At 35.6% G+C, this 27,428-nt stretch overlaps 1 protein-coding gene across 1 annotated transcript in view; it reads left to right on the top strand.

Annotated features, from left to right (window-relative positions):
* LOC101573093 (disintegrin and metalloproteinase domain-containing protein 32) overlaps window positions 1–27,428 on the top strand; it is a 147,242-nt gene that overhangs the window by 24,450 nt on the left and 95,364 nt on the right. The window contains exons 4-9 of the mRNA XM_023722022.1: window positions 921–996; window positions 5,969–6,045; window positions 7,252–7,429; window positions 14,431–14,499; window positions 15,728–15,799; window positions 17,316–17,482. Coding sequence (XP_023577790.1) covers window positions 921–996; window positions 5,969–6,045; window positions 7,252–7,429; window positions 14,431–14,499; window positions 15,728–15,799; window positions 17,316–17,482 — 639 coding nt within the window. The remainder of the gene's footprint in view (window positions 1–920; window positions 997–5,968; window positions 6,046–7,251; window positions 7,430–14,430; window positions 14,500–15,727; window positions 15,800–17,315; window positions 17,483–27,428) is intronic.

Raw genomic sequence — 27,428 nt, 5'->3', positions numbered from 1 at the left:
TTTTGCAAAGTTAGTAACATGTGACAGAAGGTTTACTAGTGACTAATAGCTGACTTTAACTAGACAGGGTGGTTATTTCAGGACTGAGGAAGCTTGTTTGCTTTTGGCACTGAGATCTAGTCCTGCCTACACACATTTGATCAGTATCCTAGCTTCCTTGGCTCCCAACATGTCTACCATTTTTGTTTTGTCCTGTCAGAGGTGTGTGTTCCATTGCAGTTCTGTATTTGGAGGAGTCTTTAAAGGACATTTTCATACTTGATGCTAGTCCAAAGACTGTAGGTACTTGAATTCAGCAAAATAACCTAATATAGACCAATAGTCCATAATAGTAGTGAGTTATCAGCATATCTGGCAATTGTCAGAAGTGTTGACTTGAGCCTTTTATAGCTTGGCATATTAATACCCTTCCTTAATTTTGGGTGTTGGGTATTTAATCTTAACAGTGAGAGAAAAAGCAGAATTCTACATCCAGTTTATACCTGTGTAAATTTTAAAATGAAGTTTTTCTTTTCTAGTAGTCCCTTACTGTTTTAACTCATTAACTTGGGAAAATTATTTTGAGTAATGTATATAACTTTGAATAAAATATATGTATATGTAAGAAAAATACTACCAAAGGTTGACATACTTTTTCTCTAAAGATCTAGAGAGAAAATATTTTCATTTTGGAGGGCCTTATGATCTTTGCCAGACTACATTTTTCTGCTGTTGAATAATGAATACAGCCACTGACAGTATAAGAGTGAGTGAGTGAGTGAGTGTGTGTGTGTGTGTGTGTGTGTGTGTGTTTTCCAATAACATCTTATTTATGAAAACAGAGAGTAGATCAGATTTGGACTGACTCATCACCTTAGGGATACTTCTTTGCATGTTTAGAAAAGAATAACTATAGAAACCTCACTCTTTTTTATATTCAGGTATTTTTTAGGAAAGAATTTTATGGTTTATATGTATAATCAAGGATCTGTAAGTGCCTATTCTTCAGATGTTCAGGTAAGATTTAAGTTTTCTGATTTATAAAATACTCAGGTATTTCCCTTTTGAATGACTGCTTTCCTCACAGAAATCTCTCGGTATATAAGGTGTTTATTTTTAAAAATTCCTAGTCTTCGTACACTAAAGACACTATATTGACTTAGCATCTTTCAAAGTGACCTGGAACACAGATACTATTGTTTACTAATTAATTTATATTTTGTTGAATAAATGAATATAAATTAAAGTATAATAAACAGGCGTAAATATGAGATGCACTCACTGGCCCAGACCCAGAATGTACTCAGAGGCAGGAAGAGTGGCAAAAGGGAGGCTTTCATTGGTCTTTCAAGGCTGGGTGTCCACTGACTAGGCACACCCATAGCAGTTACAGTAGGCATTGTTTCTAGGCCCTAGCATGCAGGTCTCTTCTGCCAGTTCCTCACTGGCTGAGTACTATGAGGGTACAGTCTTCCTGGATGCTGCTAATTTTCTTTTTCTTTTTATAAGACAGTTCCCATGCACACCTCCCTATTTGAGATTGGCTTTCGTTCTACTACTTGCCTATTCTTGAGTCTGGGACTTTCTGAGAAGCAGCTGCTCCTCTTTAGAGATTTTATGTGTTGGCCTGCCTGGGGGCCAATGGAGATTTTCAAGGATGAGATGCAAAGGTTAAAGAATACATGTGTGCAAGACATCAGCAACAGCAGCAGGTAGCATGGGGCCAAGTAGAGCACAAAAACAAGAGTAATAATTGCCTTCACTTTTATTATATAATCTTATACACATTGTTGTCTCATATTTACATTCTTATATAAAGCCATAACATGCATGTTTACCTGTGCTATATTGTGGTGATATAACTATCCCACTGTGTTCTTGCACTAGACAACTGGTGTCACATCCTCAGGGGTCCTTGGATGACTCTGAGCTTTGAAGCACTCTGAGTGGGCTCTTATATCATGCAGCCTTGTGATTATCACATTTCTACTTAGCTATCTTAATCCTGAAAATGGAGCACTCTGTGCTTTTCTTCTCCATTCTCTACTCATACCTACCTATTTTAACAAAGGTTTTTTTTACTGGTTATTTATTCCCCAGGTCCCCTTTACTAAAAGGCTTTCTAGATGCGTTAACTTAATGGCAGAGGAAGGAGGGGAATGTTGCCATAAGCAGGCCTTCTTTAGGAAAAGGAAACCAAATCTATGTAGAAACCAAGACAGGTACACGACCCCCATTTTCCAAGCCAATGCGGCCTATGCTGATCTCACTTAGAATCTTGCACATGATGCTTACAATACCAGTGCACCAATGTGTGCCCTCAGAAATACCCCTCCATCAGCCTTCTGGGAAGAAGAAAACCCTTTGCACTAGCTCCTCAAGGGAATCCAGAGACTGACCAGCTGTTAGGCAGTTTTAACTGCCAGGAAGTTTACACTCAGTGTCAACTACTTTGTCTTGAAAAATGTACCACATCATGTTTTTATTTTCTTACAATTGGTAACAAATTATTGATCAAAAACTTTTATTTATCACCCAGCTATCGGCAAACAGAGGAGAACTGATATCTAATTGGTCTCCTCTGAAGCACAAAGGAAAAGTTGTTACAGCTGAGATCACGTTGTTTATCTGGGCATGTACTAATGGATAATGGAAGGTGGATGAGTCTTTTGTGTTACTTGAATTTCTTGTACCCATGTTTGAGTGAATAGAAATAGGATGAGACTGATGCTGGAGGTGGGTGTCCTCTGTCCTGAAATCGAGAGCCCCATGACTGCCTGCATGTTAAACTAACTCTGCATCTGTTTGACATTCATTACCCTTTGCCCCAGTTCTGAGTGACAAACTGGCAGAACTAGAACCTTACAAGCAGTGCTGGGTGGAAAAAGACTGGACTGGGCTGCTCCCCCCAGTGGCTCCAGGGACAGGGATCTGGGGCCAGTAGACTGCTCTGGAACATGCAGCTAATCTATCAATATATGCTGTTCAGCTTGTCCTTAAAGCTACAAATTCATCATTCATCTTCCTCCTCTGTCTCCATCTACTCCATCTGTGACCCCTTTCCAGTAAAACACATATCTAATTTGGATCACTGCAGTAACTTCTTGAATAACGTCCCATCCATTTACACACCTTCCATTTACTCATGTTAGAGTCTGTCATCAGATCATGTGAGTTCTCTGCTCAGAACTCTTTTGGTGATGGCTTTCCTTTTCTTATAAAGTACATTCTTCAGCTGTGTCAGAGCTTCCTATACTTCACACTGTCAGGTTCCCTCTCACCCCCTCAACCCTCTCACCTTCTTTCCTCTTACTCTCTACCTTTCTCATTTTGTTCCAGCCACACTGGGCTTCTTGTTGTTCTACTAACATATTAGTCATGCTTTTCTTTTCAGTAACTCTGTCCTTTCCATTTTCCAGAATACAAAAGCTTGTTCTGTTCCAAAATATCCATGCTTTTCTTCCTCATTTTCTCAGGAATTGACTCAAAATTACATCCTATTAGTTCTTAACTAAGCACCTTTTTAAATGATAGTTTTACTCTTAGGATTCTCTGTATTTCCTTTGCTGTTTGCCTTTTCTCTGTATGAGCTGTCAGTGTGGTTTGCCATATTGTTTTCTGTGTCTCCACTTGAATATAATTTTAGTGAGAACATGGAATTTGGTTTGTTTTAATCACTGAAATTGCCTTGGTGTCTAGGAATGTACCTAGACATACTTAATATATAATAAAAATGTGTTGAAAAACTAGATTGGCCATCATCTTGCTTCACTTATAATGGATAGGACCATTATTTCTCTTTCTAGTTCCTTTTTCCTTCCCTCACTTCCATGATAAAGCACTATGTTAATAAGAAACCTTGCATTTATCTATTCTAAAATTGATGGCACCACTGACTATTGGAGATGTATGTAGGCCTTCTTTCCTTTGCCAGTGTTTGCTGCTCAGTATACGTATAGTTTGATGATTTTGTGATCAGAGATGAGACTCTGTATGATCTGTATGATGAGTCTCAGTGCTTTGTGATTTGATGATTCCAGCCCTATGACCTAGAATATCATTTGATTTTTTAGCATGTTCCATATTTTAGTATTTTTCATTGTTTTCTACATAGATAGTTCAGTTCAAGCCTATTCAAAGTTTAAGATATTGTTTATCAGTTATTGAGAAAAATAATGTTCAAAGTTTTTAATGTGAATATGACCTTTCTATTTTTACTGTGCCTTCACTTTTGGCTATATATCTTTTAAAGCTATGTCATTTAATGAATACAGATTTGGAAGATTTGTATCTTTGTTGTGAGTTAAAGCTCTTGTCATTATGAAATGTCCCTTCTTACCTCAAGCATTGTTGTTTTTGGTACAGCTTCCTAGGCTTATAGACCCAAAATTGGTAATTTAGTTCTCTTTCCCATCTTGTAAGATGGTTGGTGAAAAAACTGAGAAGTTAGACACTAAAGAGTAGAGACCTGCAGCCAAGAAGGCTTCTTCCACTGCTATTGGTAAGAAGAGTAAGGTGAAGAAGGCAAAAAGTCCAAGAAGGGGCGGCCCTCCTGCAGCCAAAATCCTGTCCTGGTTAGAGGAATTGGTAGATGCTCCCAATCTGCCATGTAGTCCAGAAAGGTTTTGTATAAGAGTAAGTATACAGCTGCTAAATCAAAGGTTAAGAAGCAAAAGAAGGAGAAAGTTCTTGCAATCATCACAAAACCAGTCAGTGGGGACAAGAATGGAGGTACCCTGGAGGTTAAGCTTCGAAAAATACCTAGATACTACCTTACTGAAGATGTGCCCTGAAAGCTCTTGAACCACAGCTCTTGAGCCACAGCCCTTAAGTCAGCATTTGAGGAAATTTTGAGCTAGCATCACTCACGGCACCATCTTGATCATCCTCACGGGACATCACAGAGGCATGAACGTGGTCTTTCTTAAGCAGCTGGCCAGTGGCTTGCTACCTGTGACTGGTCCTCTTAGCCTTAAAGTGTTCCTCTACAAAGAACTCACCAAAAATTTGTCATTGCCACCTCTACAAAAATTGATATCAGCGAAGTGAAAATCCCAAACATCTCACTGATGCTTACTTCAAAAAGAACCAGCTATGGAAACACAGACACTCGGAAAGCGAGATTTTCGACACCAAGAAAGAGAGATACCAGATTTTAGAGCAGCACAAGGTCGATCAGAAAGGAGTGGACTCACAGATTTTAGCTAAAATCAAAGCTGTTCCTCAGCTTTGGGGTTACCTGCATCTGTTTTTGCTGACAAATGGAATTTATTCTCATTAATTGGTGGTCTAAATTTCTTATTATTTAACCTAATTAAATAACTGATATATTAAAAAAAAGTACAGCAGTTCACACAGTGTATTTCTAGCCTTTTACTCTTCCGATGCTGTCATGTTTTGTGTCTTTACAATAGCATATTATGATTTTAAAGAAATCCACAAATATTTTAGTGGATTAAAGCACCTGCAAGCATGCAGGGGCCAGGGGTTCTATTCCATCCTTGGACCTGCCTTTTCGGCCCTGCCCCCAGGGGTTGCTGAGAAAGAGATTGAGACTGGGCATGGTGGTGTGCACCTGTAATCACAGCATTTGGGAGGCTGTGAACAGGAGAATCATTATGAGTGAGACCCTGAACACCCTGTACACCCCTCCTTAAAAAATACAGAAAAAAAGAAATCCAGATATATAACTTTTATCTTTCATTTGATGAGCTAAATTTACATATTGAATAAAAATCTTACCTAAAAATGAGATGACACTTTGGAATAAGGGTATAAAATAATACTCACAAATCATAATCTAACTAGAATATTTAACACAGTACAGAAGTAACTAAGTGGAGACTTTCTGCATGTCACTTTGTTCACACTGTTCTGAGTCATGTCACCTGGGAACAGCATTGAGAAGGTACTGTGAAGTATGAAGGTAGGAAATGATTAGAGAATATATAGTTCTGAAATAACCAGTTTACTTTTTCTTTTTTCCTAGCCTCAATGCTATTATCAAGGATATATCGAAGGGCATCCAAATTCTATTGCCACATTGACCACATGCTCTGGACTGAGGTTATCTGTTTCCTGTTATTGATTACAGAATAGTATAGTTAGGATTTTGGTTACAGTGAATTTATTCCATTTGTATTAAATGGACAACTAAAGTAGGTTTCCTATTTTTAATAGAGATTTTTCAGTCAGATCCTCTGCTGAACTCATTCCCACTGTTTCCCATTTCTGCTCACTTTCCTCACTGACCAGAGACGTTTCTAAGTTCCATAAAGGTTTGGATTCATTATTTCTTTGCTCTACTCCTTAATTTTTTTATCTACTGAAATAACAATTGCAGTACATTGGCAAGATAGATTTAGGATGGCTTTTTTAGCAAATATACAATTGTATCTATGACATATCCCAGTGTTAGGAGATAGAAAAATAAAGATTAAGACAGTGTTACTTTTTTTCAGAGAAATTATCTTCAAAATAAGAGGGAAAATTACATGTAAACAAGTAATTATTGATATCATATTTGAATTTTTTACAAATAATATTACTGTTTTGAACTCTTGAACAATTATTGGGTTTCTTTTTCTCTGATTAGAGAGATTTTCTCTTTGTCAGGCAGTTCTCTTCCTTGTTTTCTATTGACCCTTGCTTTGATAAACAAGTATTGAATTTTCACCTTTTCTTACATGAATACTAAAATGTAGACCTTATAAGTAAATTACATAAGTGTTACTTATGCTCAGGTAATGAACATAAGTAATTAAATAGCTTGCTACAACTTTCAGTATCAGTTAGAAACTTCAGAATCTTGATGATTTTTAATTTATTTTTATCAATAAAATTTATTTCACAGTTACTGCTAAGTTTTATTCTTTAAATAAAATTACACTTTAATATATTTTATATAGTACAGTTTTTTCAAAAATATATCTACTGAGAGAAAAATTCCACTTATTATTTCCACTTATTATTGCTTTAAAAATTTCCACTTATTATTGCTTTAATAAGACACTGAGTTGAAAACTGAGGCAATCATTTGATCATTATAATATGCTCCTAGAAGTTGATTTGATAATTGATTATGTATTGCTTTTGTAACTGTAAAAATTTTGGTTTCATGCATCAGAGGAAGTGATTTGTCTCTTCAGAGTAAGTGGTAAAACAGAATTCGGAACAAAGCACTGTACTCAGGCACTCTTTTTATCTTTTGAATTTTGTAAGTTGCACAACCGTTTCATTAAAAGCACTTAAGACTTGTTTTGGATTTTGCAGGGGAATGTTGCAGTTTGAAAATGTTTCTTATGGAATTGAGCCTCTGAAATCTACAGTTGATTTTCAGCATATGCTTTATAAATTAGGGAATGGAACCAGTGAACTTGGGATTTTTAAGAAGAATAACAGAAACATGAAATTAAGACAAATGAACTATACAATTTTTACAGATGAAAAAGTGAGTTCTGTACGTTTCATTACTACTTACAAAGTAGGTGTTGCTTCTATGCATATTAAATGTATTAACCTGCACTGCTATTGTAGGAAATATCCTTTCCTTAGGAATACCTTAATAACTTACTAACCTAACAGTTTTCTTGAAACCATATACTACTCTTTTCTTCTTGCAGCATTCCATCTTATGACCCTCTTTATTTTTCTACTTTTGTGATATTCTTATGTCTTTCTAAAATTTTTTTAATTAATTATTTATTTATTTGTGTGCGTGTGTGTGTGTGTGTGGCCAGCTCAGCCCACCAGGGGGCGGGGCTGGTTGGCATGTGGTGCTGGGGAATTGAACTGCGGTCCCTGTGCTTTGCTAAGCTTGTTCTAAGTAGGTGCTTTAGACCACTGAGCCATCTCACCAGCCCCATCTTTCTAAAACTTATGTAGAATATTTCACTATAAATTAAAAAACTCAGTTTCTTCTTTTCTCTTTATATTTGTTGAATATAAAGAGAATTAAAGTGGACATTTATATTGAATATAAAGAGAATTACAGTGGATATTTTATAAAGGTTATATTCTTGTCCAAGGAATGCACATTGATTAAATATATATAAATTTAAAATGCAGCAGTAGGATTGGTAGGTATGGATAATATAAATATAAATTTATAAAATAAATATATATTATAAAATAAATATAAATTTTTCAGAACATGCATTATATAACTGTTCTTCATGAAGCACTTTGAAGGAGAAAAATTTTATGCCAAGTAACATGGGCATAGACAGGTAAATTTAGCTGATAGGAGTGGCATACATGGCCCCTTTTAGTTGTTTTAAATGTTCAGTGCATTCTAGTTGTCACTGTCCTGCTCAACAGAGGAAAATTTCTTGCTTCTAACTTAATATCCATTGATCGCCTTGTTCTCATCCCATCCTCTTTCTCTCCTTCCCTACTTCACTCTGGTAAGAAGAGTTCTGCTCCTCCTCAGAGCTTCTTCAAGAGCAGGGATTTCACATTCTCTGTCTATGGAAGACTTCATGCTACTACTTGTCATGTTACTGCTTGTCTTTCTGTCCCTCTCCTAACATAATGATCTATCATACAAATATCAAGAGTTTCATTCTTTTAATGGATGAGGAATATCTGAATACATATTATCTATTCTTCAGTTGATGCACACTTAAGTTGTTTCTATATCTTTGCTTGACTAGATTTTTAAAATAAAGGACACAGCCTTGGTAAAGTTTAAAAAATATTCAGTGCAGTAATCAAAGTTCAGATATCACTGATTTCTGTATTCAATAAAATGTAAGAAGTATGGATATTGAAAAGTGGCAAGACTATATCCTGAACTGAAAAAGACATGATGGAATGGAGAATGTAATGTAATTACAAATAATTCTTACCCAATTGTGATTGTTTGGCTCACACACATCTCAGGGAACAGTGAGAAACATGCATCCTTGCTTTTTTTTTTCTGCATGTCTTTTTTTCCCCATAATTTTATTGAGAAACAAATAGCAATGAGACAGTTTAAACCAAATTGGTATGACAGTTTCAATAATTAACACATTGCATACATTCTTCCTAGTGGTTAATTGCTGTACAAGATGCAGACATGATATCCTATTTACAAAAACTATTAGAACAAATCCCTCTGTTCATTAAGAGAATGTAACTATATGTCTATCCTAACCATTTTGAATCCACAGATACAAAGTGGACATTAATCTGTATTCCCCTTTTTAGTTCCATTATTATAGGTGTGTTAACTCAGTAAAATATTCTAAAAAGTCCAGTAGTCCATAATAGTATTGGGTCTTTTGCCTCACTGGCAATGTCAGAAATAGTTGGCCTGAGTCCCCTATAGCTCAACATAACACCATGGCTTTACTTCTTATACTTCATTTTTATACTTTTCTGCTGGATGGTTAAGACCAAGATAAAGCAAGACGTATGCAACAAGAGTTGTATCTTTTGGGTCTGATAAGGTCAGTGAATTCCCCTCAGGATTTATCCTGAGATCCTGTACCTTAGATTGCAGATCCTTTGTCAGTGTCAGCCATGTGGATGAGTCACAGCCATTGCTTGGCCAGTGTGCTCTCTGTGAAAGCCTGAGAGAATGTTTTTTCTCCATGTGACTCTCCTTAGGCATACTCTACATCATCGATCACTTTCCTCTTTGGCCCCAAAATCTCCTTGATCAGAAAATTTGGGACACTACCAAGTTACGTGACATTACAGTACATGTTCTTATATGTCCTGAGCCTTAATTGACCTTGAAAGTCTAGGGCCAAAATGTTGGCTTTCCTTGCAGCCCTCCTTTTTCTCTAATTTTGGCCTGCAAACTTAGGTTGTTAACCCTCCAGAAGAGAAGCTTATTGTTATTACCATACAACTTAGGCTGTTAAGCTTAACCTCAGTATCTGTCTGAATATCAAACATCTTAGGCATAACATGGAATTGGTATTTTTTATCAAGTATTGATATGTTGAACTTTAAGTCCCTACAGAATATGATCAAAAAACATTTAAATTTAGAGTATATTTTAAAAATAGTCATAAAGAATTATATACTTCTTATGTTTACACATAAGTCCAAAAATCTAACCATATACAACCTTGAAGCAGGACAGACCCACAACATTCCTTTTCCTGTCTCCTGCCTTCATTCACCACCCCCTTCTTTTTGAACAATCATCTATAAAGAAATCAACCAACAACAAATGTTGGAGAGGATGTGCGGAAAAAGGAACCCTTCTCCACTGCTGGTGGGAATGTAAACTGGTGCAACTGTTATGGAAATCAGTGTGGAGACTCATTAGAAATCTTGGACTGGAAATCCCATTTAAACCAGCTATTCCTCTATGGGGAATTTTCCCGGAGGATCTGAAAACATCATACCATAGAGATATATGTGTGCCTATGTTTACAGCAGCACAATTTGTGATAGCCAAATCTTGGAAACAACCAAGATGCCCATCACCTGAGGAATGGATAAAAAGATGTGGTATTTTTATACAATGGAGTATTACTCAGCTATAAAGAATGATAAACTTGAAGCCTTTATATTGAAGTGGATGCCACTTGAAGATATACTCATAAGTGAAATAAACCAGACACACATGTGTCAATATTGTATAGTCTCCCTAGTATAAGAACTCAAAAGAAGAAATACAAATAGAAAGGTACAATACAAGTGAAAGGAAAGCAAGAAGTCGAGGACTAAGAGAGGGAAAGGAGAAGAGCTAGGAAACATGACAGTGACAAGCCATACAGTTATGTATAGAAGATGGGTAAAACAATGATCCTGAGAATCTCCAGAAGATTTTTTTAATCTAGCAGTTAATTGGAATGATTCTCACCCTGACTAACTATATATACTGATACTTGTGAACTAAGCATCTGCACCGAAGATGGTAATTTGTAATAGTAGGTTCATGCTTGGAGTGCTTGTCATTCTGGTCTTCTCAATACGGGCTGCTTGTCACAACATGCCAGTTGCTGCTGTGCTATCTCTTGGGTAGATGATTGCTTTTTTTTTTTTTTTTGTATTTTAGGGAAGGGTCTACAGGGTATTCAGGGTCTCACTACTAGATCAGATTCGTAGTGATCCGCCCTTTTACAGCCCTCTGAGAGCTGTGATTAGAGGCGCATGCCACCACAACTAGCCTCAGTTGCCCTTTCAGCATGCCTCAGGGGCTAGGCCAGCATAGCTGGCCTGAGGATTGAACCTCTGGCTACTGCACCTGCTTGTAGCCGCTTTAGTCTGCTGAGCTATTTGGCTGGCCCTCTTGCTTTCCAGGTTTCAAGATTTCTGAAGAATAATTATCAATTTTTTGGTATGATTGTCACTCCATTTGTATTTCGACCCACATAAATACATTACTTGTGAAATATCAAATGGAACAAACTGACCAGATTGCTGTGACATAAGCTTTCTCAGAGAAAAATATTCTTTGCTGCACAAGTGTCATAGTCAGGTTTTACAGGGGATAGATTTAATAGAGAACACATAACTCATGGGGTTATTTTATAATATTTACCTGAAGAGTCAAATGTTGAAAAGTGTAGGAGATCTGTCCACACATTAAAGACCCCACAAAATGCAGCTGAGGGCCTAGATCCCATGGCAATGTCCCCTGCGTGAGTCCAGCTGGAGGCTTAGACGACACGGTCTCATGCAAGTCATACCAAGGATCTGCAATGGGAATTCCCAAAGGACATTGTGACAGATGGATGAAAGATCTATGCCAACAGGCTAAGGGATTTGTACTGGAGCCAGGAAGAGACTCTCAAGGTAAGGACTCAAGTTTCCCCAAAAAGAACTGCAGCTGTTCTCAGCAACAGCGAGGACCTGGGCTCCTTCAATGAGAACAGCTGAACTCACATTAGGAAAAGCAGCATGACAAGTTTCTCTAGGAGAATCAACAGCACACCATCCTCCCCTCCAGGTCTCTTTTTATGCTGCTGGCAACAATATTCAGGTGGGCCTTCCACACCCAGAACCAAGCTCAGTTCAGCTGCGTGTTACAAGTTGAAAACTACTTAATCCACCACAAAAAACACATTTTGTTCCGGTTGTCACTTTATGGCAGTGTGTATATTTGGGAATACATATATGAAGGATGGAGGACATGAAGATTAAAATTAGATAAAAAAATTTCTAGTGAGCAATTTTGGGATTCAGAATTACAACCACTTCCATCAAACCAGGTATTAATGGATTAATTTTAGAAAAACAAGGTGAAATATCTAGTTTTTTATCTATGTTGTCCTTTTTATATTATAATAAAATAATTTAAAGAAGAAATTTTATTAATTTTTTTTTGTGGAACCGGGGATTGAACTCACGCCCATGCACTTGCCAGGGAAGCGCTTATTCCACTGAGCCATCTCCCCGGACCCTTTATTACTTATACACATTAAATATACTATATATTTTTATATGTGGCCAAGGATAATTCCTGCACTTAAGCAAGATAAAAGGTTAGACCCTTGCATTTACACATCACCTGTCCCATGGCAACTGAGGGGAATGGGAAAGAGCAATTTCAAATATACCCTAGAGTATGATTTTATAATTGCTGAATTTTATCATTTGTTTTCTTGATAATGTTTTACTGTGCCTAAATGATAAATTAAACTTTATTATAGTTTTGTATGACTATGAAAAACTAAGCACGTAAGTCCCGGTATTATCTGTGATTTCTGTAATGTCTTTTAGTTTAGAATATTCTATATTTAATGTAACTATTGATGTCGCCAGATTGAAACCTACAATTTTTATAATTGGCTTATATTTATCCTATCTGTCATTTGTTCTTTTCTTTAACCCTTTTGAACTTGAGTAACTGTCATAATTCCACTTCTCTTTTCCATATTTATTTATTATTAAAAATTTAGTAGTCTTATGAACTCTAGGATATATACTTTTTAAATCAATTTACTTTCAGAAAACATTCTTTTTGCATGAAGCTCAAGAGCCTTAACATAACAGTCTTCCAGTTAGTTTTCCTTCTATTTCTTTGTGCTCTTACACACATTTGACTTTCACCTGTTTTGTAATTATACAGTAACTTGCCCCTATCCTTTGTTGTAGGGAGTTGATTTTAATATGATTAAAAATAATTAAAATTCAGTTAATTTCATTTTTAGTATTTCTATCATTCTTCATTGTGTAGGCATCTATGTTTGTGTCTATTTCCTTTGCTTAAAAAACTTTCTTTAAGGTCTTGAGCAAATCTGCTCAGGATAGTCTATATGAATTTTGGTTTGCATGAAAGATCCTTTATTACTCAGTTTTGCAAAATCTGTTCACTTTGTTACACAATTTACAGAAAAGTTTTTTTTCTGTCATCATTTTCATATCAATTTATTGTTTTTGTTGCAGAGTTTCTTTCTTTCTTTTTTTTCTTTTTTTTTTTTTTTTTTTTTTGCGGTACCAGGAATTAAACTCAAGACCATGCGCCTGACATGCCAAGCAGGCACTTATTCTACTGAGCTATCTCCCTGGCTATTTCAGAGTTTCTAAAAACCCTTTCTTCCTGGTTGCAGGCCAAGCTCCAGATTTTTCATGTAGTATAGAGGTATGGGTTAAGTACCTTGATTCCTCTTGCCAAGCTAGTTGCCAGGGAGCACTTGAGCTTCTAACCTGGTTGCATGTCCTGCAGTATGGGGGGTAATGTTTTGAGAAATCTCCATACTGATATCTATAGTTGTGATACTTTCCATTTCCGACAACAATGTGTAAAGATTCCCTTTCCCCTATAGCCTCATAAAGATTTACTACTATTTTATTTCTTAAAGATAAACATTCTTTCTGGGGTAAGAAAGAATTTTAGCGTTATTTTGATTTGTATTTCTGTAATGAAGAGTGACCCTGAAGTTTTGCATATATTTATTGGTGATTTGTACTTCTTCAGTGGTCCATGCACCCTGATGTTTATAGCCGCACAACTCATAATATCTAAGTCACAGAAGTGCCCAATATGTATATCAACAAGTAAATGAGTAAAGAAGATATTAATATTTATACACAGTGCAATACTATGGTGCCAAAAAAGGAAAAGCTTGAGTCATTTGAAGGAAAATGGATGTACCTTGAGACCATAATATTGAATGGAATAAATCAGACAGAAACCCAAAATATAAATAAGTTATAGAGCAAAATAAAACATAGTAACAATCAGGGATGTGATCTTTTGCAAAAAGCAAGGGAACAAGACATAGAGGGAAGGGGAAGAGAAGAGAAGGAGAGGGGATGAGAAAGACAATTAAGATGTGCTATGTGCATGTACCAGCTCTTCATGATGAATGTGATTTTTTTTTTTTTTTTCGGAAACGGGGATTGAACTCAGGCCCTTGTGCTTGCCAGGGAAGCACTTATTCTACTGAGCCATCTCCCCTGCCCTGAATGTGATCTTTGTATACTAAAAACAAAGTGAAAAAGAGTGCACAGTAAACAAATTAAGAGAAATTTCAAATTCTACCTGCTGCTTTTTTTTAGGCAGTATCACAAGCTCCAGACCTATTTCCTCTTTATGTGGAAATGCATATTGTGGTGGACAAAGCTTTGGTAAGTGTTCTCCTTTCCCTTTGGTTTTAAATGTGAGATGTAAATGTGTGATGATCCCGTGCAAGAGGGCAATGGGAAGATTCTGTTTTTCTTGCTGACCTGTCATATCATACAGTACAAATAGCTGGAACAACCAGAACATGGTATTATGGAGCGAGTCATATAAAAGATGTGGGATGTAGTTTTTGGTATGACCATTCACTAGAGGTGCTGAAAAATGTAGGTGAATGAGGTGTTTTTGTTTTTGTTTTTGGCCAGCTCAGCCCACCCTAGGAGCAGGGCTGTTGTGGCATGTGGTGCCGGATTTGAACTGAGGTCCCTGCACACTTGCCTAAGCAGGCACTTTAGACCAGTGAGCTATCTTGCTGGCCTGTGAATTTTTTGATCGGAAAATAATGAACTTAGTTCTGTATGTGAATTTAGCTTTTAATGACTTGAGGATCCTCTGGAACAGTATCCTGTAGAGTTCATAGATACATATAGGTTTTAACATTGTTGTAATCAGGAATTTATGAGATTTTAATACACATTACATTCATGTGTGTGTGTGTGTGTGTGTGCGTGCGCACACATGTGTATGGGTGGTTTACTTTGACAGTGTCATCTCAGTCGTCTTGTGCACCACAGCCTAATCCAGGTATTCAAAAGCACCATAACCACAAGGTGCTTTTCGCACTTCAGCGATGCCCTCTTCTCAACCCTAGGCTAACACTAAGCTTTTGTTTGTTTCTATAATTTTGTAAATTTGCATCAAGTTTTCCTACAGCACTTGCTTTTGTTTTTAAAGGCATATTTCTCTTGAAGCATTATCCAAGTGATTCCATATATAAACAGTTCACTTCCTTTTTATTGCAGGGTAATATTCCAAGAAATGAATGTGCTACTTTTTAAACCATTCAATCACTTTTAGAATGTTCATTTTTGTCCATTATGGACAAAACTACATATTAAGAATATTTATATGCACTGGTTTGTATGAGATTCATTTTTCATTTCTTTGGGATAAATGTCCAGGTGTGTGAAAAATGGACCATGTAGTAAGTTCAGTAATTTTTTGCAAGAAGCTGTCAAACTGTGTTCCAGAGTGACCATGCCATTTGACGTTACCATTAAGAATCCAAGTGATCCACCTTATATTCAACCTCAAATCATCCAGCAGATGAAGAGTAACATTTAAAGTGTTACATAAAAACCTGTATGTAAATGTAAAATTAATTCTATTTTACAGTATGATTACTTAGGCTCTGATAGCATGATCATAACAAACAGAGTCATGGAAATGATCAACCTTATAAATTCGGTAAGTCTTTTCCTTTTCACATCAGAATTTTTAGTTTTGAAATTATCACTTTTACTTTCTTAAGCTGGTATTTCTGAATAACTAATTCACTTATACAAATTGAATATAAATTTATATTAATGAAATAATTTTAAAATTATTATTCTTTATTTTAATTTTCTTTTATTTTTAAAAAGACTAAAAATAATAAAACAAGAAATTACAAAAGAACAGAACTTCACTTCAAAAAATATGAATTTTGCAGTATTTGTTGTAATGCATAGTGTTTTCTACCAACTAGTTATTTGGTTTTTTAATAATTTTATTGAGAAACAAATAGCAATGAGACAGTTTCAAAACTGTAGGACAGTTTCAACAATTAATGCATTGCATATTGTCTTTGTAGTGGTTATTCATAGCACAAGATGCTGACATGATATCCTGTCCAAACACTATTAGTACAAATCTTTCTTCTCATTGAATTTAGAGAAAGTAGCTGTATATCTATTCTATTTTGAATATACAGATACAAAAAGGTCATTCATTTTTATCCCCTTTTTTGTTTAGTTTTGTCAAAGAAGGGTATTCCATTGTCATTTAAATATTGTAGGTGCGTGAATTCGGCAAAATACTCCAGTATAATCCAGTAGTCCATAATAATAGTGAGCTATCCGCAGGACTGGCAATGTTAGCAGTTGTTGACCTGAGCCCTTTATAGCCCAGCATACCAACATGACTTCACTCCTTATACCTCGCTTTTTTACCTTTCTGCTGGATGGTTAAGACCAAGATAAAGCAAGACCTGTATAACAAGAAGTGTAACTTTTGTAACTGATAATGTCAGTCGAATCCCCTGAGGATTTATCCTGAAACCCTGCACTGCAGTTTGTAGATCCTTTTTCAGTGTCAGCCATGTGGATGAGTCACGGCCAGTGCTTGACCAATCTGCTGTCTGTGAAAGCCTGAGAGAATGTTTTCTCTCCCTGTGACTTTCTTTAGGTACACTCTACATCATCAATCACATTGCTTTGTGACTCTATAATCTCCTTGATCAGAAAATTTGGGACACAACTGAGTTACATTATGTTACAGTATAGGTTCTCCTATGTCCTGAGTCCTCACTGACCTTGAAAGGCGAGGGCCAAAATGTTGGCTGTCCTTGCATCCCTTCTTTTTCTCTAATTTTTAGTCTGCAAACTTAGATTGTTAACCCTCCAGAAGAGAAACTTATTATTACCCTACGACATAAGCAGTTGGGTTTAACTTGTCTGTCTGAATATCAAACATCTTAGGCATAACATGCAATAGGTATTTTCCATCAAGTATTGATATGTTAAACTTTAAGTTCCTACATAATATGAAGATTCTAAATCTGTGTTTGTTTGTTTGTTTGTTTGTGGAATTGGGGATTGAACTCAGGCCCTTGCGCTTGCCAGGCAAGCGCTTATTCTACTGAGCCATCTCCCTGGCCCCCTAATTTCTGTATGATTATAAAGTGACATAAATATTGATTCCTATTTATATTTTATGTTCTTAGGTCTTTACACAACTTAAAGTGATAGTTGTCCTATCATCATTGGAGTTGTGGTCAGCTAAAAATAAGATTCCTACATCTGGTGATGCAAATGACTTACTGCAAAAGTTTTTAGATTGGAAACAGTCTTACCTCTCCCTGAGGCCTCATGATGTTGCATGTCTATTCATGTAAGAATAATGTGTCAGTATTCCTAGAAAGAAGATACAGATCTGTGATAATGATGTACATTAATTTACGATAGATTCTTTATGGCTGCAATTCATATTTCATTTATTATGTGATTTGTTCAAGTCTTGTGTTCTCTTTCTTATTGTTAGACTATTAAAAAAGTAACACCATTTATTACTCAGCTTGTCAAACTTTTACAAATGAAGACATTTAAATTTCAGGAGGTTGATCCATCTCAGGATAGTTGTCTCCAATGTAGTAGATACATCTAGGGTTTGGATTCTGTTGGTAATTTTAGAACCTAAACTTTTAACCATCAAATAAAGATGGATTTATCTAGTAAACTTTATATTTTGAGTTTAAGTTTAATCAAAAGTTTGATTACTTATAAGTGTTTTGTCCTCATAAATTTTCTACATTACTTTTAAATTAATTCTACATTACTCTTATAAATGTTTTATAATGGCAAATTATTTTTCTATACTTCTAATCATGTTCCTATTAGATTTGTTAGTGATAAACAAAGATTTTTATATTTGTATGTACTTACATATTTCTCTCTGTATATATCTGTTAATTACTTTTTTCACTTTGCTGAGACAAAATATTTAATACCCAAAATTAAAGAAAAAAAGGTTCATTTACCTCAATTTGTAGAGGTTTCAGTCCGTAATCAGTTAGCTCCAAGGCAGGGTGGCAGCGCTGAGGGGCAACAGTTCATGGCAGTGGAAGATGGAGAAAGTAACAAGAGCAAAAAGGGGATGCAAGCCTCTTTCTCTCCCTTCTAGTGTCTTCAGGCTACCTGCCCTCAGGCAGGTGTAGTATTCATGCCATCTCCTTGCTCTTCTTTCATACAGGCTGAAGATATTTACAAAGTGAGGGCACTGGCCTACTGCTGAGCCACACAGTTAAATTTCTAAACTTCTCAAGTTGATGCAATGTATCAATCATTATAATATTTATGTATATTAAAGGTGGCATGTTGTTACTTTGCATGTGAAAGGGGAATCCTTCCTTCACATATCAGTCACTGCTAAATGTTATTATTCTTCAATTTTGCCAGTGTGATGGACTTAACGTTAATGTCATTAACATCTTTATTTCCTTTTTTTCTGATGACTAATGGATTAGAGAATCTTTTAATGTGCTTTTGATCATTTGTATCTGTTCTTTTGTAGTGTCTTTTTATGGCATTTGACTTTTTGCTTTTGATTTGTAAGTATGTATTGAATCTTTAGATTTTTTTTATTTATCCATATGGGAAATTATTTTTCTCTACCTGTAATTTTTTTCTTTTGCTACATGAAAACTTTTACATTTTATACATCTACATTTCTTAGAGTTTTCTTTTTACTTTTGCATTTTGTGTATGGTTAAAGGGTCTTGCCCTGATCTATATTTTAGTTTACTAGCTTTTAATGATTAATATTATTTATCTTTATTATCTAAGTTTTAATAAAGGTATTAATTCTAATATTAATATGCAATATAAGACATGGATACAGTTATCTTTTCTGACCTTGAAAGAGCCACTATTTCCACCAGTTTTATAAGTTCTTCTGTGAAATATTTGTTTGGTCCCATAAATCATCTGTTAAGGTTATTGCAAGTCTTAGAGGAAATTTATTAAGTCAGTTTGGAAGAACTAACTTATTTATAGTGTAAATATCCCGTATGCGTTTTTTATATTGCGTGCCAATGAATAATTATAATAAATTCTTCAATTTTTGAAAAGCGTTCTCTAAATCTCTTGGGAAATCTGCAGTTTTCTGCAGAGATCATATATATAATTTTGATATTTTTTCTAGGTTAATTTTATGTGGTAATATAAAATTTTTTATGTTATACTATATGTTAGAATATATATAAAATGCATCTAATTTTTACTACTATGAAATTTAGTTTTTCAATTAATAGACTTCTTAGAGGAATTTTAGTTTGTAGGTGAATTAACAGAAACTGAGTTTCCAATGTTCTCTCCCTAGTCCCTGTAATTTCACTTTTTGTTTACAATAGTATTATAGTTTTGCTGCAATGTTGACACATGGTTATTGACAAAGTCTATAGTTCACACTAAAATACTTTCTTTGCGTTGCGTAAATATGTTTTAAAATTATAGAAAATTATATGTTGAGATTTTCTTATTTTAATATGTAATTATTTGAAAAGTATGATAGTTTTGTTTCTTTGTATCTAATAATTATGCTATTCATTTCCTTACTCCTTTTGCTAATGACACCAAAATTATGGTGGAAAGAGTTTGTGATCACCAGTGTCTTTTTCTCATTTTTGATTATAAAAGGAAAAACCTCCTATAATAAAGACTCAGGAATGGTATATGTTATAGAGCTGGGAGACATCTTTTTTTTCCTTGTACTTCTTTTTGTTGTTGTTGTTATTTGTTTATTTTTTATTTATTTTATTCTTAAAAAGAATTTTGTTGAGAAACAAATAGCAGAGAGACAGTTTCAAAACCGATTACTACCACAGTTTCAATAATTAATAATTGCATATTGTTGTCTGAGAGGTTATGCATTGTACAAGATGCAGACATGATATCCTGTCCACAAACAGTAGTAGAACAAAGATTTCTATTCATTGAATTAAAAGAATGCAGCTCTATGTCTATCCTAACTATTTTGAGTATACAGATACAAAACAGTCATTCATTTGTATCCCCCTTTTTGGTTAGTTTTTTTTACAGAAGGGCATTCCATTGTCATTTAAATATTGTAGGTGCGTGAATTCAGCAAAATATTCCAATATAGTCCAGTATTCCATAATAGTAGTGGGTTATCCGTAGGATTGACAATGTCAGAAGTTCTTGACATGAGCCTTTTACAACTTAGCATATCAATATGGCTTTAGTTTTTATACTTCATTTTTATACTTTTCTACTGCATGGTTAAGACCAAGATAAAACAAGACCTATATAATAAGAAATGTAACTTTGGTACCTGATAAGGTCAGTCAAATCCCCTCAGGCTTTATCCTGAAACCTTGTACTGCAGTTTGTAGATCCTTTGTCAGTATCAGCCATGTGGATGAGGCACAGCCATTGCTTGACCAAGTTGCTCTCTGTGAAAGCTTGAGAGAATGTTATCTCTCCATGTGACTTTCATTGGGCACACTTTACATCATTGGTCACTTTCCTGTATGACCCCATAATCTCCTATATCAGAAAATTTGGGATACAACTGAGTACATGGTGTTATTGTATAGTTTCACCTATGGCCTGAGTATTCACTGACCTTGAAAGGCTAGGACCAAAATGTTGACTGTACTTGTAGCCCTTCTTTTTCCTCTAGTTTTTGGTCTGCAAACTTAGATTGTTAACCCTCCAGAGGAGAAGCTTATTATTATTACTGTACAGTATAGGCAGTTGAACTTAAGCTCACTATCTGTCTGAATATCAAACATCTTAGACATAACATGGAACAGGTATTTTCCATCAAGTATTGATATGTTAAACTTTAAATCCCTCCAGAATATGAAGAAAAAAATTAAAAGTATTTAAAATATAGGAATAAACAGTTATATATTTTTACACAGAAATTCAAAAATCTAGCCATATACAGCCTTGTAGTGGGACAGTCCTGTGATATTTATTTTTCTTATCTCTTTTTTTCATTTTTTACCCTTTTTTAAAAACAAACATTTACTTGACAGACAGTATGGCAGTAATTGGTATGTTTTGACAAGCAGTATGTATTTAGAAGAAGAGATTGACAGGCATTCCAAGGGTGGATCTACCCTTGCACATTGCTAACTTCAGACTTCAGTGCAGTTGCCCAGCTCACAAGTATCAGCATGTACTGTTAGAGGGTGAGAATCCTAACAATCAACAGCTAGTTTCAAAACCATGGTGAAGATTCTCAGGATCATTGCCTTACCCATCCTGTGCATATAAATACATGGGTTTGCCACTGTTGTGCCTCATAGCTTTTTTCCTTGCCCTCTCATCATTGTCCAGTCCTTAAGCTCTCACTTTCCTTTTAATTGTGTTATACCTTTCTATTTTTATTTCTTCTTTTGAGTTCTTATACTAGGGAGACTATACATATTTACACATGTAGGTCTGATTTATTTCACTTATGAGTGTATCTTCAATTGGCATCCACTTAAATTTCAAGGCTTTTAGCTTATTTCTTATAGATGAGTAATACACTATAAAAATACCACATCTTTTTCATCCATTCTTCGAGTGTTGGGCATCTTGGTTGTTGTCAAGATTTGACTATCACAAATTGTGCTTCTATAAACATAGGTACACACATATCACTATGATAAGATGTATTCAGTTCTTCTGGGAAAATTCCCAGTAGGGGGATAGCTGGTTTCAAATGGATTTCCAGTCCTGGTTTTTTAAGGAGTCACCACACTGATTTCCATAATGGTTGCACCAGTGTACGTTCCCACCAGCAGTGGAGAAGGGTTCCTTTTTCCCCACAGCCTCTCCAACATTTCTTGTTGGTTGATTTCTTTATGATAGACATTCTTTCTGGGATGAGATGGTATCTCAATGATGTTTTAATTTGCATTTCATGATGTCTAGTGATGTGGAGCAGTTTTTCTTATATTTACTTGCTTCTTCAATTTCATCCTCTGAGAAGCATGTGTTCATCTTGGATTCCCATTTCTGGATTCGGTCTTTATATGTCGGGGCCCTAATGTTTTTTAGTTCTTTATAAATTTTAGAGAGCAGACCTTTATCTAAGTGCTTATTAGTTAAGATGATTTCCAACTTTGTGTGTTTTCTTTTCACTTTGGTGGTACTTTCTTTTGATGTGCAAAAACTTGTCGATAGGAGAAGGTCCCAGTTGTTCATTGTTTCAAGTGTTACCTGTGCAATTTAATTTTTGTTCATGAACTCTTTGCCTACCGCTATGTCTTCAAGAGTTATTCTTACTTTCTCTTCCTGCAGATTTAGTGTTTTTGTTTTAATGTTAGATCTTTAATCCATTTTAACCTTAGCTTAGTGCATGGTAATAGACTTGGGTCAACTTTTAGTTTTCGGCATGTAGAGAGCAAGTTTTATTAGCACCATTTGTTAAAGAGGCTATCTTTCTTCCAATCGGCATGTTTGGTCCCTTTGTCGAAGATAAGGTGGCTGAGTGTGTTCCTAGAGGCTTCTGCATCTTCTAATCTATTCCATTGATCTTCAGGTCTATTTTGTTGCCAGCACCATGCTGATCTTATCACAGTAGATTTGTTGTATAATTTCAATTCAGGAATTGTAATGCGTCCTGCTTAGTGTTTGTTGCCCAAGATTGCCTTTGCTCTTCTAGGTCTTTTCTGGTTCCAAATAAAGTTTAGGAATTATTTCTCTAGATCTGGGATGTAAGTTGGTGGTAGTTTGAAAGGGATTTCATTAAATCTGTATAGCAATTTTGGGAGTATGGCCATCCTCACAATGTTGATTATTCCTATCCATGAGTAGGGAATATCTTTCCTTTTTCTTTTCTTTTTTTTTAATCTTTCCTTTTTCTGAAATCCTCTACGGTGTCTTTTTTCAGTGTACATGAAATGTATCAGTGTTGGACTTTGTCAAAAACCTTTTCTGCACCAGTTGAGATGATCGTGTGGTTTTTAGATTTCTCTCTACTAATATAGTGTATTACAATAGATTTTTTAATATTGAACCATCCTTGCATCCCTGGGATGAATCCTACCTGGTTGTGGTGTATGATCTTCTTGATGATTTGCTGTATTCTATTTGCTAGGATTTTATTGAGGATTTTTGTATCTATATTCATGAGGGAGATTGGTCTGCTGTTCTCTTTTTTAGTTGAGTTTTTCCCTGGTATTGGTATCAGTATAATGCTTGCCTCCAGGAAAGATTTTAGGAGGATTGCTTCCTTTTCAATTTCATTGAAGAGTTTGAGGAGTACAGGGATTATATCTTCTATAAATTTCTTGTAGAATTCAGCTGTGAATCCATCCGGTACTGGACTTTTCTTTGTCGGTAGGTTTTTATTACATCTCGTATTTCATTGGCTGTTCTTGGGTTATTGAGAGTTGTTATGTCTTCTTGATTCAGTTGTGGTAATTTGCACCTTTCTAGGAATCTTTCTATTTCTTCTGTGTCTTCTAGTCTGTGAGAGTAAAGATTCTCAAAGTAGCTATTGATAATCTTCTGAATTTCCACTGGATCTGTGGTGATTACACCTTTTCATTCCTTATTGCTTGTATTTGAATTTTTTCTATTGTCTTTTTGATGAGGTTAGCTAGGGCCTTATCAATTTTATTTAATCTTTCAAAGAACCAGCTTTTTGGTTCTTTAATTCTGTGGACTGTTTTCTTTGTCTCAATTGAATTAGTTGCTGCTCTAATCTTATGATTTCTTCCAGTCTTTGGGCTTTGTGTTTGGTTTGCTCTTCCTTTTCTAGATGGTAGAGGTGCAACATTATGGTGTTTATTTGTTCCCATTCTGTTTTCCTAATGTGTAAGTTCACAGCTATAAATTTCCCTCTAAGAACTGCTTTCATCACATCCCATAAATTCTGAGAAGTTGTGCTTGAATTTTCATTGAGTTGAAGATATTGTTGAATTTCTTGTTTAATTTCATCTGTGACCCATTGATTGCTCTGTTGAGTGTTGTTTAATTTCCATGTATTTAATGGTTTTATTCTGGTATCTTTTTTCATTTATTTCCAGTTTCATTGCACAGTTGTCAGAAAATATGCATGGTATTATTTCTGTTTCCTTGCATGTACTTAAGCATGACCTATGGACCAGTATGTGGTCTATTTATAAAATGACCCATGTGCAGCTGAAAAAAATGTGTATTCAGCTGTATTTGGGTGGAACACTCTGTATATTTCCACTATGTCCATTTGTTCCAAGCTCTGGTTCAGTTGTGCTACTTCTTTGCTAATTTTTTGTCTGGTTGACCTATCTTTTTGAGATAAAGGGTTGTTAAGGTCTCCTGTTAAGATAGTGGTATTGGATATTAGATTTCTCATATCCATGAAGATTTGTGTTATATTATTTTGTCCTCCCTTGTTTGGTGCTTACATATTTATGACAGTTACCACTTCTTGTTGAATTGTTCCCCTAACCAGTATGTAGTGGCCTTCTTTATTTCCTTTGATCATTCTTGGTTTGAATTTGAGTCTGTATGAGAACAGGATTGCTACCCCTGCTTTTTTCTGAGGTTCTATGTTATGTAGTATTTTTCCCATTCTTTGATTTTCATCCTGTGAATTTCTTCATGAGTTAAGCATACAGCATAATGTTGGATTTTGTTCCTAATCCACTGTGCCAGTCTTTTTCTTTTAATTGGTGAATTGAGTCCATTTACATTGATGGTTATAGTTGAGATGTAGTGACTTATGATCGACATGTTATTTACCTGCTCTTGTTTACTCTTTTTTCTCCTGTGTTTAATTGTTTGCCATATGCAGTGAATTCCTTCTGTTCTCATTTGTGGAATTCTGATCATTTTTATCCCTCTCTAGAACATCTTTTAGTAGTCTGTGTAGTGTTGGCTTTGACATCATGAAATTCTTTAGTTGTTCTTTGTCATGGAAGTATTTCACTTCTCCATCAAACTTGAAAGAGAGTTTTGCAGCATATGTTAGTCTGGGCTGGAATTTGTTTTCATAAAGGACTTGAAGTACTCTGCTCCATGCTCTTCTTGCCTTCATGATTTGTCAAGAGAAGTCTGTCTTTATTTTGATGTGTTTTCCTTTAAATGTGATCTGTTTCTTTTGTCTAGCAGCTTTCAGTGCATTGTTCTTTTGATAGATTTCTGGGATCTGGACTATTATATGACTTGGTGTGTTTTTAATTGGGTTGAAGTTATTTGGAGCTCCATATGCTTCAGTTACTGGATATCAGATTATTTCCTTGTATTTTGGAAGTTTTCTGATATTACTTTTGCCCATATCCTTTTTATATCATTTGTATTGTCTCTTTCTTTCTCATTGATGCCTATTAGTTTCACTTTGCTCATCTTTGATCATCTTGTAGGTGATGAATTATTTTTTCCTGCATCCTAGTTGTTTTTAAGTGGTCTTTTCTTACCTTTTCATAGCTGCACCAGCGTCTTCAAGATCTGAAACTGTATGTTTGCTTCACTCAAATGTTTTTGCATGCTTGGGATTGAGATTTTAAGTTCCTCTATATCTCTTTATCTCTGCTTCATGTGATCTATTTCTTTCCTCTATTGCTCATTCAAGGAATCTACCATTTTTCTAATCTCCTCTATTTTTTTAGCAGTGTCTTTGAGAATCAGTTATTAATTCTTTTACTGCATAGATAATTTCTGATCTGATTTCTTCTATATGTCTCTGCATTTGATTGTTTAGTTCAGATGCTATTAATTCAGAATTTTTTTTTATTTGAGAGGCTATTTCTGGTTTGAGTTCCTCAATACCTTTCTGCAGTTGTTCATTATTTTAAATGCTATTGATTCAGACATTTTAGCCATCTTGTTCCCAGTTTGTTTTGTGCTAGTGTCCTCTGCACTTGTTCTGAGTGGGCTTGGAGCCCGAAATTGCATTTTGCTTCTTCTCTTTGTCATTTTGTATTCCACTGTCCTCTGACCTTTGATGTAGAGCTTTGGTGCAGCTCTCACGGGGCCTCAGCTTGGGCTGGGTCTGGAGTGTTCCCAATAGCCTGGAGGAAGTTCTCACTGACCTGGTAGGCAGAGGTGGCTCCAGAGGGGTGGAGGGGTCCTGAGACTGTGGTGGAAGGTCTCACTCATCGGGTAGCCTGGGCTTGGTCCAGGGAGTTCCATTGGGTGTAGGTGAGTGCAGAAGCTCTCCTTCACGCTGGCCAGGCCTGGGCTTGCGCTGGCTCCTGAGAGGTGGCGGGTCCCGAGAGTGCAGTGGAAGGTCTCACTCATGGGGCAAGCCTGGGCTTTGGTCCTGGGAGATCCAGTGGGCGTAGGGTAGCTCGGAAGCTCTTGCACACACTCACCAGGCCTAGGCTTGTGCTCGGTCCAGAGGGGTGGAAGGGTCTGGAGAGTGTGGTGGAAGGTGTCACTCACACTTTGGGCCTGGTCTTGGTCCGGGGAGGTCCAGCGGGTGCAGGAGAGTTTGCAAGCTCTTCCACTCACTTGCCAGGGCTGGGCTTTCCTTGTACTTCTAATGTTGTAAAAGATTTTTAGAATATTGTATAAATGTTACATTTTAGCAGATAACTTTGCATTTTATACAAAGTTGCATAAAATAGTGTAGGACTTGTTTTATGATCTATCAATTACTTTCAACTCATATCCACTTCATTTAACACTGATACTGATTTGCTTTTAACGGAACAAATTGCACTGATTGATTGTTTAACAAAGCTTGCTTCTCTGGAATGCATACAACTAAACAGTGTTATAATGACATCGCTTTATTGCCTGGCACAGTTTGTTAATATTTGTGCAAAAATTTTTATTTTCTGCATGTAAGAATCTTTTTGAGATTATTCTCTCTTTTGGGGGATTAAGATCCTTTTATTTTATTCACACTTGAAATGATTGTCATAATGCTTCCATTTATAAAGGATTTTTTGTATAAATGTAGTGTGCCTTCATTACTCTGCTGTAATGAAGGATAATCTTGAATCATTTGTAGGAAAAAAGGTATACCTTGAAAGTATAATGTTAAATAAGTCAGACAACACAGTTTAAATATCACATGGTTTCTTTTTCATGAGAAATCCAAATGATAAATAAAGAGCCCTTAAAAGATAAACAATAGGAAATAGGAAGGTAGAACTTACTCCAAAGGTAAGGGAACCAAGAGATGGAGTTTGGAAGGGAAGGAGAGGGTGGAAAAGAGTTAACATGTGTTATGTACATGTAGCAATTTCCTATGAGAAATATAATCATTATGTACTGCAAACATTTACCAATAAAATAAAAGTGAAATTAAAATACAAGAATTTTTATTAGTGTATGTTTGCAATGCATAATAAATACATTCATCATGAAGACTTTTACATATATAT

Source organism: Octodon degus, unplaced genomic scaffold (genome assembly GCF_000260255.1).
Source record: "Octodon degus isolate 3935 unplaced genomic scaffold, OctDeg1.0 scaffold00088, whole genome shotgun sequence".
Lineage (NCBI taxonomy): Eukaryota > Metazoa > Chordata > Mammalia > Rodentia > Octodontidae > Octodon > Octodon degus.
The sequence above is the reverse complement of the archived record's forward strand: the minus strand, read 5'-3'. Positions and strand labels throughout refer to the sequence as shown.